At 35.5% G+C, this 21,388-nt stretch overlaps 1 protein-coding gene across 1 annotated transcript in view; it reads left to right on the forward strand.

Annotated features, from left to right (window-relative positions):
• LOC123284687 (centromere-associated protein E-like) overlaps window positions 1–21,388 on the forward strand; it is a gene marked incomplete at its 5' end in the record, with an annotated part of 61,753 nt that overhangs the window by 33,983 nt on the left and 6,382 nt on the right. Inside the window, 16 exons of the mRNA XM_070506461.1 lie at window positions 45–164; window positions 1,778–1,900; window positions 1,983–2,148; window positions 2,530–2,684; window positions 3,863–4,177; window positions 4,290–4,562; window positions 4,716–4,874; window positions 10,110–10,310; window positions 11,908–12,066; window positions 13,610–13,900; window positions 14,019–14,177; window positions 14,362–14,643; window positions 15,305–15,463; window positions 16,241–16,531; window positions 17,153–17,311; window positions 18,973–19,080. Of these exons, the coding sequence (XP_070362562.1) occupies window positions 45–164; window positions 1,778–1,900; window positions 1,983–2,148; window positions 2,530–2,684; window positions 3,863–4,177; window positions 4,290–4,562; window positions 4,716–4,874; window positions 10,110–10,310; window positions 11,908–12,066; window positions 13,610–13,900; window positions 14,019–14,177; window positions 14,362–14,643; window positions 15,305–15,463; window positions 16,241–16,531; window positions 17,153–17,311; window positions 18,973–19,080 (3,120 nt within the window). The remainder of the gene's footprint in view (window positions 1–44; window positions 165–1,777; window positions 1,901–1,982; window positions 2,149–2,529; window positions 2,685–3,862; window positions 4,178–4,289; window positions 4,563–4,715; window positions 4,875–10,109; window positions 10,311–11,907; window positions 12,067–13,609; window positions 13,901–14,018; window positions 14,178–14,361; window positions 14,644–15,304; window positions 15,464–16,240; window positions 16,532–17,152; window positions 17,312–18,972; window positions 19,081–21,388) is intronic.

Genomic DNA, 21,388 nt, shown 5'->3' on the forward strand with positions numbered 1-21,388 from the left:
TAGATCCAATTAAATTGTGTTTCACTCTCCTTTGATTCTTTTAGAATGAACTAAGTTCAAAAGTAGAGCTGCTTAGAGAAAAGGAAGACCAGATTAAAAAGCTACAGAAATACATAGACACTCAAAAATCAGAAAATGTGAACATGGACTTGTCATACTCATCGGTAAAAATCAGGTTTATTTTGTTGTGTAATCATGTTGGCATTTATAGTGTACCATCACCATCATCATAGCAAATGCTTACGTTGAGCCTACTGTGTGCCGAGCGTTGTTGTAGTTGTTTTACATTTAGTATTTTATTTAATCCTATCACTAACCCTATGGGAAAGGGACTGTTGGTATCATTGCCATTCTACAGATAAAGAATCGCTCAGAGAGTTGAGGACATCATTCTTTGAGTGCATGTAAGTAAGTTAGGAGTGAGCTTCCATTAAAAACCAGTAATTCAAAAAACATTTTAATTTTTTTCAATTGTTTTATACAAATGCATGAAGAAGTATGTAGTTGATCTCAGCCAAGATATCAGATCTTGGCATTAAGTAACATTTGAATCTCATGGTGAAATTGTTAAATTTTTTTATTTGCTTTCAATCCACCTGATTACTTCAAGAAAGTATCTGTTTGATTCTAGTTTTTAACACCTTTTTTAAAAGGCAACAGTTTCTAGCTAGAATTTTTTTCTTTTTTTAAAGATTGGCACTTGAGCTCACATCTGTTGCCACTCGTCGTCATCATTTTTTTTTTCTTCTTCTTCTCCCCAAAGCCCCCCAGTACATAGTTGTATGTTCTAGTTGTGGGTCCTTCTGTCTGTGGCATGTGTGATGCTGCCTCAGCATGGCCTGATGAGTGATGCCATGTCCGCACCCAGGGTCCGAACCAGCAAAACCCCGGGCCACTGAAGTGGAGCTCGTGAACTTAACCACTCGGCCACGGGGCTGTCCACTAGCTAGAATTTTTTTAATCTTAGTTTCTGTTGTTCTTTTGTTTTCATTTGAACTTGTCAGAGTACTTTTTGTTACCTTCTATTAATCACAAATGATTCTTTTTAAAAGTGTTGTTACTGTTTGGAGGCCCTGGGAAGAAAGGTACTTTCATATAATCTTCGAGTGTCTACTGACAGAGTGGCAAGCAGAATTGCCCACTTTTTAAAAGTTGTTCTTTATTTCTTTCTCTTTATTCATTCATTCATTCATTCATGCATTAATGTTTTCCCAAGGACATATGGTTGAATTCATGTCAGCTAAAGTCATGTTAAAATGCTACTTCTCTTTAAAAATGACACAGTGGATCTTTTTATGTATTTATCAGTTATATTTTCTCTTCTGTGAGTTGCCTGTTCGTATCTTTTCTCTCTTTTTCTTTTGGATTGTTTGTCTTTTTTTTTTCAGTTTGTGATTTAATATTCTTAATTTTAACTATTAATTGCTCACCTGTCATGTTTTGGAGAGAATAATTTAAAAATACGTAGGAAACTTTAACAGGCTAGCTGAGCAACAATTGTGTTAATCTTTTTTAAACAATAACAGATTTCTTAAATTACAGTACTTCTATATATATAGTGCTTTTATAATTTGGAAAAAGATAACCAGAATTTTTAAAAATATTTTTATTTTCGAAAATGTCATTTCTTTTCATCTATCCTAAAAAAAATTTGGTGATTAACGTATTTTCACCATTTTTGATTTGTTAGGAATGACATCTGTGTGTGTGTTCTCTAAAGTCTTTTCCAACTCTAAGAAAGTTAGCTTTCAGGAAATCCTTTTTGTTGTGTGTATAGGAAAACATTCAAGACCTCAAACAGATGAAACAGACTCTGTTCGATGCTGAGGCTGTAGCCCTCGATGCCAAGAGAGAAGCAGCCTGTCTCAGGAGTGAAAATCTGGAGCTGAAAGAGAAAATGGTAAGTGATTTTTGTTATATTTATAATAAAGCAGTTGTAATGATCACTACATTTTTGTGAATTTGTATTGTTTCTCTCATAGAAAGAACTTGCAAGTGCATGCAAGCAAATGGAAAATGATATTCAGTTATATCAAAGGCAGTTGGAGGCAAAGAAGAAAATGCAAGTTGATCTGGAGAAAGAATTACAATCTTCTTTTAATGAAATAGCAAAACTCACCTGCCTTATAGATGGAAAAGTTCCAAAAGGTATTTTATAATTTCAGACTTACCTCTTTGCAAATCCAACTGCCTAAAGGATTTTGCACCTCCATTCCAATGATTAAAAGTCCATTGTTCTCTGATGTTTGTAAGTAGCCTAATATTAAATTTCAATATCATTTGGTGTCAGTATTTATAAGTGTTTCCATGGACTTCAAATTATAAAGGTTTAAGAATTATTTTTCAAATGAATTGGACCCGATCTTGAAAAAGGCGATTCAAGAACTTTTAACAATTGGATTACCTGTTGACCAACACTGGTTCTTTCTTTAATAAATTTTATATAATCTGATTAAGTAATCTAAGTTTGTATGTAATTTAAATTGTCCCAATAACTGCAAACTGTTTAATTTACCAAAAATATCCTAGATTTGCTCTGTAATTTGGAATCAGGAAGAAAGATTACTGATCTCCAGAAAGAACTGAATAAAGAAGTTGAAGAAAATGAAGCTTTGCATAAAGAAGTTAATTTGCTCTCAGAGTTGAAATCTTTACCCTCAGAAGTAGAAATGCTAAGGAAAGAGGTAAATATGTTTTTAAGCAAATAACTCTTACTTTGAAATAAAAACCCTTGCAATATTGCCTTAAATATTTTGCCATAGTTTGTTTTAAAGTAACAGTGAAGAGACTGTAAACATTTGACCCTGCTTGTTAGGAACATTTTCAAAGAATATGTAACAGTATACTTAGTAATGAGATCCATGTAGGGGCCATTTCTATAGTCCTCAGATGTAGTGCTTTTCAACAGAGATTGATGGCCCACCCTTAGTCTTTATCTTTTTTGGTGCTGTTGCTGTGGTCATATCACTATGTTGAATAAAGGAGAGTAAGGAGGTAAAGAGGGTGGCATTGATGAAGTTTTAGAGGTTGACGTAAATATTGCAGCCTAGTGAGCAATTCCGGAAACCTTCTGCCAGCCTTTCCTTTTTCTGCCTTTCTGAAAGAAATAAAAAGGACAAGAATTTGAGTACTTACTACATGGTGAGCATCATGCTAAACAACTTTAGCAACGTTATTTAGTCATCCTAAAAACTCTTTAAAGTACATGCTGTTTTTTAGCCCAACACATAGTTATGGATCTAAAAGCTGAGTTACACAGACCTGCCTCCTACCCTGAGCCTGTGGTTACAAGAGCTCTACTGTCTCGCTCCCTCTCCTTTGTCTCAACTTTGGCTCTCCTCTCTTTTTCCCACTTCCTTCTCCTTTATCTTTCACAATGATTAAACTATTTATAAGCTGGATATTGTTGGTTTAAATTAATTACTTAAATAATAGTTTAAATTTAAGTTATTTAAAATTTAAATTATTCATGGATTAAGTTTTTGGAAATCTGAGCTGCATTCAAAGCCTTTAGAAAGAAAATAATAAGTCAAATTCTAAGAAAAACCATAAGATGCCTGAAACACCATAAAGTTAGAAAACACTTTAGAATGATAGATAAGGAAATAAAGACATCCTAATTAAGTGTTTCTTCTCCACTCAATCCTTACTAGAACCCAAACAAAACTTTGATGGTAAAGTTAAGCAGGATAATATATTGTTATAAAGATGTGACAATAAAAATATTACCTTTCCTCAGTCAAATCTGTGCTTAATTTCAATGTCTTTTTTCTTTTTTGCAGATAAAGCTTTTCTTTTCCTGATAACTGCTGTAGTGGATCTTATATTGCTAACATAGCTAAATTTTATTTCTTTTCCGTAGATAAATGACAAATCTGAAGAGCTCTGTAAAATAACATCAGAAAAAGACAAATTGTTTTCTGAAGTAGTTCATAAAGAGAGTAGAATTCAAGATTTACTTGAAGAAGTTGGGAAAACTAAAAGTGACCTAGCAGCTAGCCAGTTGAATTATAAAAGAACTGATCAAGAATTCCAAGATTTTAAAAATCAACATGTTGAAACTGAGCAAAAGTATAAGATGGTCCTTGAGGAGAATGCAAGAATGAGTCAGAACATAGGAAATCTCTCTAAAGAAGCTCAAACACTTGGTTTAAGCTTGGATGCTTTGAACATGGAGGTTGGTACAACACACCCTCTATGGAAATGGTCTTTAGTTTTCTGGGGTTTGGCTTCTATATAGATGCCACAGAATGCTCTGCTTCTCACAGTAACTTTTTCTTATTTTAAAGCTTTCTTACAAAACCCAGGAACTTCAGCAGAAAACAGCTGAGAGTCAAGAAAGGTTAAATGAAGTGAAAGAGCTGAAGCAACAATTAGAAAGTAGAGATTCTAGGCTGCAAACTGTCGAAAGGGAGAAAGCACTGATTACTGAGAAACTTCAACAAACCTTAGCAGAAGTAAGAACCTTAACCCAAGAAAAAGATGGCCTGAAACAGCTCCAAGAGAGCCTGCAGATTGAGAGGGACCAGCTCAGAAGTGACATTCAGGACACCGTGACCATGGTGAGGCTTTGACAGAGTAAACTGAAAACTCAGAGCCTCTTCAAGACGTTCAGGAGCCATCAGTTATTATTTATGATCAAGCAGTAACTATAAAGTTATTTTCATTGTTTCACATTATTCTAATTGAAATTGTGTTCCCTTTCTCTGACAAAGAACATAGATACCCAAGAACAATTACGAAATGCTCTTGAGTCTTTAAAACAACACCAAGAAACAGTTAACACACTGAAAATGAAAATTTCTGAGGAAACTTCCAGGAATTTGCGTATAGAGGAAAACATAGGAGAAAATTCGGATGAATTTCAGGAAAAGGTAAAGGGTATTTCTGTTCGAGTTTTCATATACTATATGTGAGCTTTCTCCTTAACTTCAGACACTTAAGTACATAATGGTGACCTCAATCTTATTGATTATTCACAGTGAATAACTAACAACAGTTTACAAGATTAGCCCTAGTGTCTTTGAAATAACTTCAGATATAACTGCTTACAATCAGTTGGAAAAGGAAAAGGCAAAAATGTTAGTTCAAACTTTGAGCTGATATTTTCCGAGGCCTGGTGTATTTTAAACATCTTTAAAAGCCCCTCTGAATTCTAAGAATGTAAGAAAGATTGAGTGCTTATTATTACTTATGGGTAAAATATTTGTTTTATATCAGATTTTGTGTACTAGTTGAGAGTTCACTATCGATGTGTGTGTCGTGTTCATGTCTGTTTCTAGAGCTGTGCTGTGCTTAAATCTCAGCTTATTCTAGGCAGCATGGTTCGTTTTGTCCTGAAACCTGGGGAGAAGAGCTGCTTTGTTATTTAATTATATACAAGAAAGGCTAGGATGCTAATGATGATTTTTTAAAAGGGAGGTATATTAGTCTGCCATCACAAAATATCATAGACTAAGTAGCTTAAACAACAGAAATTTACTTTTTCCCAGTTGTAGAAGCTAGAGGTCCAAGGTTAAGGAGCTAGAAAATTCAGTTTCTTGTGAGCCCTCTTCCTATCATGCAGATGGCACCTCTCCTCACATGGCCCTTCTGTGTGTGAGCCGAGAGAGCTCTGGTTCTCTTCTGCTTCTGGAGTGGACACCAGTTCTATGGGGTTAGGGCCCCAGCCATATGATCTCATTTAACCCTAATTACTCTCCTTAAAGGCCCTCTCTCCAAATACAGTCATTTTGAGGCTTAGAGCTTCAACATGTGGATTTTGGGAGGACATAATTCAGTCCATAACGGGATTGCCTGTAATTTTATATAACTGATTTATTTACAATGCATTTCTACTTTTCAAAAATGCCTTTTATATGTCAGAATTTTTTATACTATTTTTCATTGTTATTATACTTAATACTATTTAATCCAGAATAATTACTACTGGGAATTTAAAACGTTCACCAATAGGAGAATGGTGAAATAATCTTTCATACATCCATAGCTTGGAGTAGTAGTCATTCATATATATATATATATATATATGTATAAATTTATTTTTGTTTGTTTTGTATCTTTAATTGTGGTAAAATATACATAGCATAAAATTTACCATCTTTATCATTTTTAAGCAAACAGTTCAGTAGTGTTAGGTACGTTCACGTTGTTGTGCCACCAATCTCCAGAATTCTTTTTATCTTGTGAAGCTGAAACTCTATACCCACTAAACAATTCCTCATTCCCTCCCTCCTCTAGCCCCTAGCAACCACTTTTCCACTTTCTATCTCTCTTAATTTGGCTACTCTAGGTACCTCACATAAGCGGAATCATGCAGTATGTTGTCTTTTTTTGACTGGCTTATTTCATTTAGCATAGTGTCCTCAAGGTTCCTCTATGTTGCAGCATACATCAGAAATTCCTTCCTTTTTAGGGCTGAATAATATTCCATTGTATGTATATACTACATTTTGTTTAACCATTCACCCATTAATGGGCACTGAAGATTGCTTTCACCTTTTTGCTGTTGGGAATAATGCTGCTATGAACATGGTGTACAAATATCTCTCTGAGACCCTGCTTTCAATTCTTTTGGATGTCAGATTTACTGGATCATGTTTTTTATCTTTTGAGGAACTGTCATACTGTTTTCCATCATGGCTGTACCATTTTACATTCCCACCAGCAGTGCATAAGGGTTCCAATTTCTCCAAGTTCTCACCAACACGTATTATTTTCTCCTTTTTTCACAGTAGCTATCCTAATAAGTGTGAGATGATATCTCATTGTGGTTTTTATTTGCATTTCCCTAATGACTAGTAATGTTGAGCATCTTTTCATGTGCTTGTAGGCTATTTGTATATCTTTACAGAAATGTCTGTTCAAGTCTTTACTCATTTTTAAATTGGATTGTTTGGTTTTTGTTGTTGAATTTTAGACATTCTTTATATAGTCTGGATATTAACCCTTTATCAATTGTGTGACTTGCATATATTTTCTCCCATTCCTAGGTTGCCTTTTCACTCTGTTGATTGTGTCCTTTGGTGCACAGAAATTTGTAGTTTTTATGTAGTCCAGTTTATCTCTTTTTGCTTTTGTTGTCTGTGCTTCTGGTGTCATATCCAAGAAATCATTGGCAAGATCCACTTTATGAAGTTTTTCTCCCATGTTTTCTTCTAAGCATCTTACAGTTTTAGTTCTTATGGTTAGGTCTTTGATCTACTTTGAGTTAACTTTTTTATATGATGTAAAGTAAGGGCCCAACTTCTTTCTTCTGCATGAGATATCCAGTTTTCCCAACACCATTTGTTGAAGATACCATCCTTTATGATTGAATGGTCTTGACATCCTTGTTAAAGATCATTTGACCATATGCAAAGGTTTATTTCTGGGCTCTGTTTTCTATTTCATTGGTCTATATATCTGTCTTTATGCCAGTACTGAGCTGTTTTGATTACTATAACTTTGTAGTAAGTTTTGAAATCAGGGTGTGTGAGACCCTCAGCTCTGTTCTTTTTTCAAGATTGTTTTGCCTGTTTGGAGTCCCTTGAGATTCCATATGAATTTCAGGGTGGATTTTTCTATTTCTGCAAAACACTATTAGGATTTTATAGGGATTGCATTAAATTTGTAGATCGCTTTGGGTAGCATTGACTTCTTAACAATATTAAGTCTTCCAATCTGTGAACATGAGACGTCTTTCCATTTATTTGTGTCTTTAATGTATTTCAGATACATTTTGTAGTTTTCATTGTACAAGCCTTTGCCATCTTGGTTAAGTTTATTCCTTAATATTTTATTCTTTTTGATGCTTTTGTAAATGGATTGTTTTCTCTATTTCCTTTTTTAATTGTTTATTGTTAATGTATAGAAATGTAATAGAGTTTTGTATAGTCATGGAATTTCTTTAAAGTAGACATCATCTACAATTGGAAAATTTCCAGGATACATTATTAAATAAAAACAGATACATACTAAAGAACAATTCAGTAAGATCCAACTTATGTAAAGAAACCTCTATATACCTTTATATACTATTACTCTATATAATGAGCTTCTTTTTTCCCATTTACTCTGGGGTACAATATTCCTGCCTTGGAAAAGGAGCTTTCTCTTCCTCTCTCCCTATGCTTCAGTCATTCTTTCCTAGAAAGCATTTTCACTTGCTCTGTATCTTGTATTCTCAGTTTATCTATATTTTGGGTCAACTATGGGCCAAAGGCACTTGACCTTGATTTAAAATTTATGACTTCCACTTTTATAAGGGGAAAGGTTTTTCAATAGTTTTTTGAAAATAAATGCACAGTCAGTAGCCGCTTTTAAACAAATGCAAAATGCAGTCACAGGGCCCCATGAGAAGGAGCAGTAGAGGCGGAGTGAGGGAAAAGGAGAGTTACACTCACCGGACCAGCCAGTCTGTGGTATTAAGTTCATGCTGGAATCATCTGTGTTGATAAAAGGGTCTAACTGGAAATTCTCCTGGGCCATTCTGTTCATCAGGGTTTCTGAAATCTGGGATGCAATGCTGAGGTGAGCTTGGTCTTGTGAAATCGTGTTCATGCTGGAATCACCCATGAGGATAAAGCAGTGGGTCTAGGGATTTCCAGATAAATCTGTTTATCAGAGCACCAGAGGGCAGCCTATGATAGCCTAGTAGGTCTATCATGAAGCCTCTAGGAGTGCCCGTTTTCAATCCTGCTTGATGTGTCTCTCTCTGGAAATGAGTTTCTCTAGTGTGTCTCAACAGAAATTTTAAACTTTGTGATTAGTAGGCTTATTCTCATATAAAGGACACAATTTTTTTCCTTATTTAATAATTAGACCTATTAGATTTGCTCATAACCATGGTAGCTGGAATACTTTCTAGGCTGAGTTCAGTTTTGCACTTTGTCTCAATCTGCTTTGTTTTGTGTACATTTCCATATTTAGGAGTAAAGATGCAAGATTCTGAATTATAGTAGCTGACTGACTAATCCCAAAGACTCTGTGTTCCTGCCTTAATTTCTCCTGTAGTTGTAGTTAGCTCTCTGCTCATCCTTGTAGAAGCTCATGCAGATTGCCAAAAAGAAGGGGCTAACCAAATGAAATATGGTTTGTCTGTATCCACTCTAGAGAATTGAGCAACTACTAAAAATTATAATTTGGAGATTATGTAACAGCATGGGAAAATGCATATCATCTAATCTAAGTGGGAAAGAAAAACTAAAAAGGATCTTATATGTAAAGTAGTCATAATTGCAATGTTAAAAAAATTATTTTAATAGAAGAAACTCTGGAAGGAAATATTCCCAAATTCTAATAGTGGTTGTGTGAAGTTGGTGTCATTGGATGATTTTTTTTCTTGTTCTTTTTTTTCTAATTAAATATAGATTATTACAAAAACTTTTTAAACATCTGTGACCAATATTCAGCTGAGTGTTTTTACTGGGCTAGTATAGGATTATATGGTGATACCCTAATTTCATACTGGTAACATCAATCTTTGTCTCCTTTTACCAAGGAGTCCATGTATCAGGTTACCTTTGGTTAAGACTTATTTATGGATAAATGGATTTATATAACATGCTTTTCTTAAGCAGTATATGAAAAATATGAAAAGGTGAATTATGCTACTATAATATGAAATATGTTTCTAACAAAACTCTTTTGCCCTCTTATCTATAATAAAACTCTGAAAATAAAGATTTGTTAGTAGTAGGGCATAAGTTATGGTTTCCAGCTTTTGAAGGAAAGAAATAAAGAGGGAGAGTTTAAGCTGGCTTACTCCTTCATAAAGCCAGGTTAACCCATCGTACATGAAGATAGTTGTGAATTATCTATAGCTGTCCACATAGCTCTTACCAGTGAACAGGCACAAGAGCACGAGCTCTGGAACCAGACCACTTGGATTCAAAGCCTGATAACTTCTCTGAGTGACCTTGGGCAAGTGACCTACCCTCTCTGGGATTCAGTTTCCTTGCCTGTCAAACGGAGATAGTAATAGTGCCTACCTTGTAAGGTTATGGGGAAGATTAAATGTGTCACTGTGTGAAAATAGTGCCTGGTACATAATAAGTAATAGAAGTTTGGCTATTTTTATTATTAAAACTGTTACTAAGAAATTCTTCTCTAATGTATTAATATTTTAGATGGTTGGCATAGATAAAAAGCAGAGTTTGGAAGCCAAAAAAACCCAAGTGCTGATTGCAGATGTTGATAATGAGCTAACTGAACAACAGAGAAAGATATTTTCTTTAATACAGGAGAAAACAGCACTGCGACAAATGTTAGAGAGGGTTACTGCAGAAAAGGAGCAACTGAAGACTGACCTGAGGGACAGTATTGGAATGGTGAGATTCAGCAATGTGTTTTTGTCTTTGTATGTTTTAGATTTTTACAACTTTATTGAGGTATAATTTCCATGCAATAAATGTATCTGATGTGAGTGTCCAGTGTGATGACTTTTGACAAATGTCTCTACTTGTGTTCTCTCCACCCCAGCAAGTTCCCTCCCACCTCCACCCAGGCAATCCTGATCTCATCCTCTGCCCCACATAGTCACTGTCCTGATGTTTTCCACCTCAGCTCACTGTCTCTTCTAGAACTTCACACAAATAGAATCACACTGCATGTGCTCTTTTGTCTCACTTCTTTCTACACTCCTTTTTACTGCTTGGTAGTCTTCCAGTGTATGAATAGGCCACAATTTGTTTAGCCTTTCTCCTGTATTGATGGAAATTTGAGTTATCTCTACTATTTGGGTATTTTGAATAAAGCTGCTATAAACATTCTCATACAAATGTATTTATGAACATATATTTTTTATTTCTCTAGAGTATGGATCTAAGTGAAATAGCTGGGTCATAGGGAGATGTATGTTTAGCTTGGTAAGAATTTACTAGGCTGATTTCCAAAGTATAGTTGCACCGTTTTACATTCTCATCAGCACATTAAGAGAATTCTGATGGCTCCACATCCCCACCAACACTTCATATTATTGGTGTTTTTAATTTTAGCCATTTCTATTGGGTGTAACCTTGTTTTGATTTGCCTTTCCCTAATGACTAAAGATGTTGAGCATCTTTTTATGTGCTTATTGTGTATCTTTCTATAAACTGTTCTCTCAGTGATGTGTTGTATAGATTTCAATGTACAGATCTTGGACATATTTTGTTAATTGGTTCCTAAGTGTTTCTATTTTATTTATGCTGTTGTAATTTTTCTTAAATTTCATGTTTAATTGTTAATGTTTGCCAATATTTTCAAACCTACTTTAGTTTTTGTTTCTATATGTGGGGGCAATCTAATGTGTAATAGATTGAAATTAATATTTTCAGAAGTTTGCTATGGATCACAGTAGACCCTGACCTTTTGTGTAATTTTCCATGTTTCTTAGGATTGTCTGTTTGGTCAAAGAGCTGAATGTAAATAAGAGTACAGACAAAAGTTGTATTTTCTTCTCGGTATCTGTCTTGTAATGTTTTTTGGTCTTGATACTTGAGAATGTCACTCTTTAAGCATAATAACTAAGATTAGTCCAATTCATGCTAGCAAAGGACGGCTGCTGTTTTGAGCTTGCTCAAAATCAAAGCCATCCCAGCATATGAAAAGCCTATAACCTGCAGTCTCATCGTCTATCGATGAAAGCTTAGAAACAGTCTCTTTTGGCTTCAGGGTAGAAAACAAGCAAACCTCTTATGATGGAATACTAAATCCAGTTCTAATTCTCGTGGTAGGAATGTAAGTTGAGCAATAAAGAAACAGCATAAGAAAGCAGATTCTTGGCATTTACATGATCAAAATAGACTCACTTTCTTTTTAAGTTAGTCTTTTCCAATATAGTTTGCCATGATTTCTCCATTTTCAGGCTGAGGTAAATGCTGATTTTTACCTGATTTCCTAAATGTAAGCTAGTGTCATTTAATCTCAACTTTTTAAAAATTCTAGACCATTGAAAACCAGGAAGAATTAAGAATTCTTAGAGGTGAACTTAAAAAGCAACAAGAGATAGTTGCACAAGAAAAGAACTGTACCATAAAGAAAGAGAAAGAGCTTTCTAGGACCTGTGAGAAACTGGCAGAAGTTGAAGAAAAGCTAAAGGAAAAGGTGAATTTTTAAAGTTATCTTCCTGGCCATATTTCCTGACTAAACTTTTTTTTTTTTGGTGATAAATTTTGGTTCTAATAGACCTAAATTCCAGAAATAGAATGTACCTCCCAAATGAACAGCTCTCAATGCTAATATTTTGGACAGTTTGAACTCACACTAGGATCTTAGCTAACCTCTTTTGTGTGTATTATATTATCCTAGAGTCTTTCAATGAGAGGGGGCCTTGGTTCATCTAAACTACTCATGATGTATTCATTCATTCATCAAATATTTATTGAGCATTACCGTGGGCCAGGCACTGTTCTGGGCACTTGATATACATTAGTCAGTAAAACAAAGCTCCTGCCCTTATATAGAGCTATATTAGTCATTCTCTAAACTCTAAGATTTGTCACTATTTCCATCTCTTAGATGTTTGCAAGTTCCTGAATTATTTCTTTTTTAGAAGTAAGGTGCTGTTGTAATATAATTGTGTAAGAGCTAAGACTGTTAGAACAATTGTACTGCTCTAGTAATTCTAAAATGGACCCACTGATATCTTTCTGTTTATCCTAAGAACAGTGCTACATGCATTATAAATAGCGTAGTGTTTCCATTGTGCTTCTGTGGAATGTTTTTTTCCTAATATATGTTCTCTTAATTCTCATCCCTTTCACTATAACCTAATTGAATTTACTAAAACCTCCTATTTCATACTCCTCCCAAAGAGGTGATATCAATAGGCTTATGTAAAAGTTAATGCCTCAGTGTTTGTGTGGGCCATCCCCTAAAGACCTTATTGGAACTAAAAATAAATTATCCAAAAAGGTTTTAAGAGATGAGGAATTACAGTTTATTTGCCAGGTACATCTATATATTTAGTCAGTCTCTTTTCTTTTTAAATTTTTCGCATTTTTACTTTGCCTCCTTGATTAACCAAGTGACACTATGTTAGTTTCTTAGGACTTCTGTGTCAAATTATCATAAACTTGCTGGCATAAAAACAATGGAAATTTATTCTGTCACATTTCTAGATTCTCGAATTCCAAAATCATGGTGTCGGAGGACCATGCTTCTTCTGAAGGCTCTAGAGAAGAGTCCTTCCTTGCCTTGTGCTATCCGTGGCTCCCGCTGTCCTCGATAGTCCTTGTTCTGTAGCTGCATCACTTCAATCTCTGTCTCCATCTTCACAGGATCTTCTCTGTGTCTCTGTGCGTCCTTTCCCGTCTCTTATGAGGACATTCTCATTGGATTTAGGGCCCAACCCTAGTCCAGTAGGGTATCTTCTCAATCCTTAACTAATTACATCTGCAAAAACCCTCTTTCCAAATCGGATCACATTGAGGTTCTGGGTAGACTTGAATTTTGGGTGGGACCCTCTTCAGCCCAGTACAGACACTATGCCTAGAAGCTGCTTTACTTTCAGTGCTGCTTGTCTGTTTCCACTAGGGTAGTGTGCAGGGCTGTGATAATGATTCTCTCAGTTTGGCAAAGTACATTTTACATAAGAATTTTAAGATAATATGGCAAAATGGTAATAATAAAAACTTTATTTCTTAAGAGCCAACAACTCCAAGAAAAACAGCAACAACTTCTTAGTGTACAAGAAGAGATGAGTAAGATGCAGGAAAAGATGAATGACGTGGAGAATATAAAGAATGAATTAAGGAACCGAGAATTAACGTTGGAAAGTATGAAAATGGAGAGGCTAGAGTTGGCTCAGAAACTCCGTGAAAATTATGAGGACATAAAATCCATAACCAAAGAAAGAAATGATCTACAGAAATTACAAGAGTCCTTTGAAGTAGAGAGAGAGAAACTTAAAGAATACATAAGAAGAATTGAAGTTAAGGTCAGTTAGACCCTTTTCTTCATCTGTTGTGTTTCCTTAAAACTGAGCCAATTGGGAAGGGGGGCAGTGTTGAGATGATGTTGTTAAAATATTCTTTAAACTTCACATGCTAATAAAGGGTCTGGAAACAAAAGAAGAACTCAAAATTGCTCACATGCATCTGAAAGAACACCAAGAAACTATTGATAAACTCAGAGAAGTTGTTTCAGAGAAGACAGATGAAATATTAAATATGCAAATACATTTAGAAAACACAAATACTGCCTTAAAAGCACAGGTATTTTTTTAAAGTTGTTATCTGAGTAGCTGAGAGTTTGAATCAGGTCTTTTGTGTAAAGAAACAAGATATGAGTTAGCCTAAAATTGGAGACAAGTAAAGATTTGCCTATTAATTTAGAAACTATTATTTAGCTTTTTATCAAATCTATCTATGTCATAATTTATTGTATGCTTATCTCAAGATCCAAGAACTTCAGGAGAAAGAACATCAACTTCTTAAGGCAAAAAATGATCTCAAGGAAAATATGCATCAAACAGAGCAATTGAAGAAGCAATTAGAGGCCCAGAATTCAACTCTGGAAACTATAGAAACAGAGAAGTTCAAATTGACTCAGAAACATCTTGAGAACCTTGAAGAAATAAAACTTGTTGCTAAGGAAAGAGATGGCCTCAGAAGAGTGGAGGAAACCCTCAGAACGGAGCGAGAGCAGCTCAGGGAAAGCCTGCGAGAGACGGAAGCTACAGTAAGCGATACTCCTTCCCTCCCTCGTGAGGAAGCGTGGGCTTTGCTGACAGCAGTGAGCCCTGCTTTCACATGATGGTGCTGCTGGTGTGAGTGAACTGATAGAAACTTTTAGGCACGTAACTTGGTATTGTTCTTGAAAATTGTAAATTCTGTAAGCAATATTTTCTTCATAGACTTTATCCTACATGTATACTTAATCAATTGTTAAGATAAAGAAATATATATATATACATACACATATATACACCACAGTGTTGTTCATTGTAGCAATTTGTAATAAAAAATGGGATACAATCTGAATGTCCATCAGAAGGAAACTGGGTAAACAAGAGCAATATGTCAGAATACTATGCAACACCTAATAAAAAAATGGAATAGATTTGACCGTCCTAATATGGAAAGCCCAGAATGACTCTTAGGAGGAAAAGCAAGCTGTAGAATAGTGCACATATAACATGTTTGCCTCTGGAAAGTGGGAGCAGGCTGTGGGAGGTGGGGACGGGGAGGAAAAGCTTATCACTTTCTAACAACAAAAATACAGAGTAAGAAGTAATAGTTTTATTATTTTTACTAAGAAAATATGTTATTTTCATTAAAAAAATACTAACATTTTAACATTAAGATATGTCACTGTTCTCAAAATTTCTCTAATGATGAAGAATCTGGAAAAACAAGAGGAACTAAGAATTGCTCACATGCATCTGAAGGAGCACCAGGAAATTATTGATAAACTCAGAGGGATTGTTTCTGAGAAGACAGATGAAATATCAAATATGCAGATGGATTTAGAAAATTCAAACACTAAATTACAAGAAAAGGTATGGGGGGAGGGGAGGGTTATTTGATTGGCTGTCTGACTTATTTGTGCCTATAATCCTCTGGGGATATGAAATAGTTTAGCCACATTGGAAGACACGTTGGCAGTGTTTACTGACACTGAACATGTACATGCCTGTGGCCCAGCGATTATAGGTATGTACCTGAGAGAAAAGAACGCATACTTCCACATAAAGATATGTACAAGAATGTTCATAGCAGCTCTAATCATAATAGTGAAAAACTGAAAACAACTCAGATGCCTTTCACTGGGAGAATGGATTTACACCTTGTGGTTTATAAGTTCAAAAACAGGCAAAGTCACCTAAGATGACCAAGGTCATGATAGTGGTTGGCTGTAGTAAGGGGGCACACAGGAACTTTTTGGGGTGCTAGAAATGTTCTATATTTTAATCTGGGTTGTTATTACATAGATGTAAACATATGTCAAGAATAATTGAACTATACACTTAAGATTAGTGCACTTATGTGTATATGTACATGAGTGCATCTATATACATGTGTATATATGCACAAGTATATATATGTATATATATGTACACTTGTGTGTATATGTACATATGTACACACTTGTGTGTATATATATATACACTTACGTATATAATCTCAAAAGAAAATAAATTCTGTGTGGAATTATGCAGAATATTAATGAGTGACATTAGAAGCCTATTGTCTTAATCAATTTAGAAACTATTCTTTATACTTGTCTTAAAAACCATCTGTATCCTGACATGTTATTTTATGATTATCTTGATAAGATCCAAGAACTTAAGGCAAATGAACATCAGCTTTTTAAGTTAAAAGAAGATGTCAGTGAGACACAGAAAAAAATGTCCGAGATAGAGCGATTGAAGAAACAATTCAAGGCCCAAAGTTTAACTCTGGATAAAATAGAAACGGAAAACTTAAACTTGGCTCAGAAACTTCATGAAAATCTTGAAGAAATGAAATCTGTAATGAAAGAAAGAGATAATCTAAGAAAAGTGGAAGAGGCACTCAAACTGGAGAGAGACCAACTGAAGGCAAACCTACAAGAAACCATAGCTAGAGTGAGTTATACTCTTTCTTCCTGTCCAGCACACATATTTTTAATACAAGAAGCTTCCTTCTCTTTTAAATAAATGATACTGTTGGTGAAAAAGTAAATGTTAGAGCCTTTTAGGGAGACAGTTTGACAATATCTTATTAAAAATTTATCAGCATATACGTTTGTTACAGCAATTCCATTCCTAGGAATTTATCCAACCAATACATTCACACATTTGGGCAGAAATACAACAGCATTCACTGCAGCATTGTTTGTGGTAAACAAAAGCTAAAAGCAATCCAAGTGTCCGCCATAAGGCACTGGCTAAGTGGGGTTTGTCTGTATAAGGGAACACTAAGCATAAGAATGGGACACTTTTTCTGTGACGTTGATCTAGAAGGGTGTCCAAGGGGTCTGAAAGGAGAAGAGCAAGCAGCCAGTTCAACAAGGAGCAGGACTAGGATGGGCGAGGTGAGGGACAGGGTCTGTACTCTCTATCCTTCCATACTGTTCTGATTTGGGGGTGGTGTGTTGGTGGTTTTTAACTGTGAGAATGCATTTTTTTACTTTAACTAGTTCATCATTAAGAAAAGATAATGTGCCTTTATATTATCATATTTCTCAATTTCTTCTAATAATAAAGGATCTGGAAACACAACAAGAACTGAAAATTGCTCGTATGCATTTGAAAGAACACCAGGAAACTATTGATAAATTCAGAGAGAGAGTTTCAGAAAAGACAACCCAGATTTCAAATATTCAAAAGGATTTAAATAAGGCAAAAGATGAATTACAGGAAAAGGTATTGTTGTTTTATTCTTTTGGGAGTAGTTGTGTCCAAAATTATTTGTAGACTCAGCAAGGAGATAGAAATAGATATATAGACATAGATATGTGCTTGTATGTAACAAATAGACTATTTTCCGTCCTTGAAGGAGTTCTGTTTGCATTCTAACTTGTTTTATAATTATCTCAAGATCCGAGAACTTCAGAAAAAAGAGCTTCAACTTCTTAAAGTGAAAGAAGATGTCAGTAAAACTCATTAAAAAATGAATGAAACGGAAGGATTGAAGAAGCAGTTTGAGGCCCAAAATTTATCTATGCAAAATGGGGAAATGGATAACTTACACTTGACTAAGAAACTTTATGAAAGCCTTGAAGAAATAAGAATTGTAGCTAAGGAGAGAGATGAGCTAAGGAGCATAAAAGTCTCTCAAAAATGGAAAGAGACCAATTCAGAGAAACCTTAAGAGAAATGATAGCTAGAGCGAGTTCAGAATCTACCCCTATCTAGTAACTATTTATAAGAAACAAGCTTTTTTGAAAAGGATAGCAATGTTTTTACTTTTTTCTTCCGGGAAATTTCTACAAACGGAGGATAATGGGAAAACTATTACTATAACTTTTCACACAAACAGGCAAGTACAGTTTTAAAAGAAGCTAAAATCTATTTCAGAAAATACCATTTTAATTCTTTATTTTTAAGAAAAAATTTGTTAAATAAGCAGACTATTTTCTTTAATGAAATTTTAAAAGAGTTTTTAAACCAAGAAATAGCATTATTCTCAATGGAGAAATAGTTGAAGGATTCGATTTACAAAAGATTAAATAGCCCATCTCTCTATCTCTACCTGATAGGGTTAGACGTGGGCTCTTGTTAGTGACATTAGAAGGGAAGAAGGCAAGATGAATACAAAAAAAGAAATTGAACTGAATCCTCTAAAAAGTAATGTAAACTTCAGATCAATAAGAAAGTTTATGAAATCTATAAAAATCTTTTTCATTCTCATATTTCAATAGTGAAGAAAGAATAAAGTGGAAAACAGTATCATTTGCAATCTCAATAGAAACATCAGACACTTGGGAATCATATTTATGTGGACCCTAACTAAATTTATAAAGAGATTTAATTCATTCAACCAATAATCATTGAACAATTAGTCTTCTGGGTACTGCAGTAAATAAGATAAACAAATGGGAGAAAATGTTTTGTTTTGTACTTGTAGTCAGAAATACAAAATGTAGGCAGGGTATGAATTTTCTGGTCCAAGGTGCTGGGAAGAATATATGAATGGAGCTTGGAGCACCATGGACAGTACAGACAGTCGTGCTAGCATGTTTAGTTGGCAATAATTATTCTAATGCAGAGATCTGGAAGAGTAGGAACCAGAGATAAATCTAAAACCTAATTTGCAGCTATGAAGGTTACAGGAACAGATTCTGTCTCCAAAAAATATGTGGTTCTCCCACTTTTTTCCCCAATGAGTTGAGGTTACTCACTAAAAGACTTCATGATACTATTATTCATTTTCTGACCATTTTTTACATTTTTTTGTGTTACAAGTATAATATTTGATTCCATTATTGAAATAATGTACAATGTGTAATTGAAAAAGTAAATGATTAGACATTATATATGAATGGAGTTATAGCTGAAGCCTTGTTTATTTCTTTCCATCCAAGCAGGACCAACAGAACATCAAAGAGGTATTAAAATATGAAAAAATGTTGCTATGTGATGGAAAACAGCACCTTACAGAAAGCCTGAGAGAAAAGTGCTTTAGGATAAAAGTAAGTGCCCTGTTCAAATTACAAATAAATATTGGGGCCCTTCCAAAGGCCTGTGGAGTCACAGGCACCTCTATGGAATGAATAGATAATGCTCAGTATTCTTCTAAACTTCATAATCTAGTACAGATATGTGTGTGCATACATGCATACATACACAAACAAAACAGTGGGGTTTGGGGCCGGCCCTGGGGCCAAGTGGTTAAGTTTGTGCTCCCGCTTCGGCAGCCCAGGGTTTCCCCAGTTCAGATCCTGGGCACAGACATGGCACCACTTGTCAGGCCACGCTGAGGCAGCATCCCACATAGCAAAACCAGAGGCACTCACAACTAGAATATACAATTATGTACTGGGGAGGCTTTGGGGAGAAGAAGAAAAAAGATTGGCAACAGATGTTAGCTCAGGTGCCAATCTTTGAAGAAAAACAGTAGGGTTTATGACTTTGAGGCTTCACTGGAAAGGTGGTATTTCAGCAGATACCTGAAAGGAGTCAATGGTTGAGACATACAGGTATCTGGTGGAGAGCAGAACAGGCAGGGAGAACAGCAAGGACAGAGCTCCTGAAGCAGAAGCTGCCTAGTGGGCTCCAGCAACATCAACAAGGGGGAAAGCTAATGAGAAACGAGGTCAGAGTTAACAGGAGGAAGCAGGCTGTGGGGCTTTTAAAAGACTTTGGGTTTTACTCTGAACGAGATGTCGATCCACTGGAGAGTTTTGACCACAAGAGAGACATGGTCTGACTTACATTTTAAAGGGATAGCTCTGATTGTTGTGTTGAAAATTAAGTGATAGCAGGAAGACTATTTGAAAGACTAATTTCAGTAATCATGCGAAGATGGTGATGGCTTGGCCCAGAGAGGTAGTAGTGGAAGCAGTGAGAAGTGTGTGGATTCTGAACATGTAGTGAGGGTAAAGCCAACAGGATTTACTGTCACCCCTATTAGAACACAAGATCCCTAAAGACTTCTGTGTGTTGTTTATGGCTGCATCACTTAGCACAGTCCTGACAGAAGTCAGCCTTCAATATGTATTTATTAAAAGTACAAATGAATGACTAGACAGTGCTGCTCCAACCATAAGGTGATTCCTCCTAAGACCAAAGGCAAGAATCCCCTCTCCAACATCCCAGATTAGTGAACATCTATCTAGGTTTTCCTTAAATTATTAAAAGGAGAGCTCATTATTGTCAGAAGCCCCTTACTCTATTGTTTAGCACCCTGAACTAAATATGTTAATACCCGATTGAATGTAAAGTGTTCTTCCACCTGTGCCCTGACCAGCTTGTCACCTGTCTGGTCTCTAGAAAGTTGAGCTGCTGGGCCTAGGCCTAATGGGTGTCTGCCATACACAAGGCACTAGACTGGGTGCTTTACCTCATGAGACAGAGTTTATTGTTCCATTTATAAACAAAGAAATTGAGGCCCAGGAGGAAGTTTAGTCATTGCCCAAGGTCACACAGCTGGTAAATTGGTAAAATTAGGATTTGAAACCAAGTCTAAGTTTAAAACTTGGGTATAGAAGCATTTCTACAAATGTAATTTTATTTCCTTTAATTTATAGTGTCTGTATGTATTTTATAGGTTATATTTAGATATTATCTAACATTTTACTTAATTCCCTAGAAAACTTTGTGGAAATTATTGTAGTCTTCATTTTGTAGTTGGGAGAATGGCTCAAGGATTTCCCCAGTCAGGAAGTGACAGGGCTAGAACCTGAACTCTAACTCTGATAAAAGGTGAGAAATCTCAGATTCTAGGCAGATAATAGAACGTAGGTCATGTGATTTGTTGTCACTCGTTTTGATGCTGGCTCAGTGAGCTGAGGAGTCGAAAGAAACATTTCTTGGACTCTCAAGGTCTGGCAGTAGTGCTCTTTTATTCAGGAAGTAGCATGGAGTAGCATGGGGACAGGACCTATGGGCAGTGAAGAGCTGCAAACATGGGTTGAGGGTAGGGCTAAATTTATAAGGCATAAGTATGTGAGTTGCTTCTTTACAAGACAAAGGAAAAATTAGGTAAAAAAAGTATCAGTGCAGGTGGAGTCTGGTTATCAGGTGGTCTTATAACTTTGGGTAAGAATCAGATTGAATGAGGTCAGGATGTCCCATGCTTCTGTGAGGATGATATAGATTGGTATGTAGGCCAGGAAGCCTTGGGCTTTTCTCCCTGAGGCATCCTTGATCCTCATCAGTTTTATCTGCTCACTCACACCACCTATTGTCAACAGAAGCTAGCATTCAGCCTTGACCTACAATACATACTAGATTGAATTCATGCAAATTTCTCTTCCAACTTTGTAAATGTTCATTCAA

The sequence above is a fragment of the Equus asinus genome, chromosome 3, assembly GCF_041296235.1.
Source record: "Equus asinus isolate D_3611 breed Donkey chromosome 3, EquAss-T2T_v2, whole genome shotgun sequence".
Taxonomy (NCBI): Eukaryota; Metazoa; Chordata; class Mammalia; order Perissodactyla; family Equidae; genus Equus; species Equus asinus.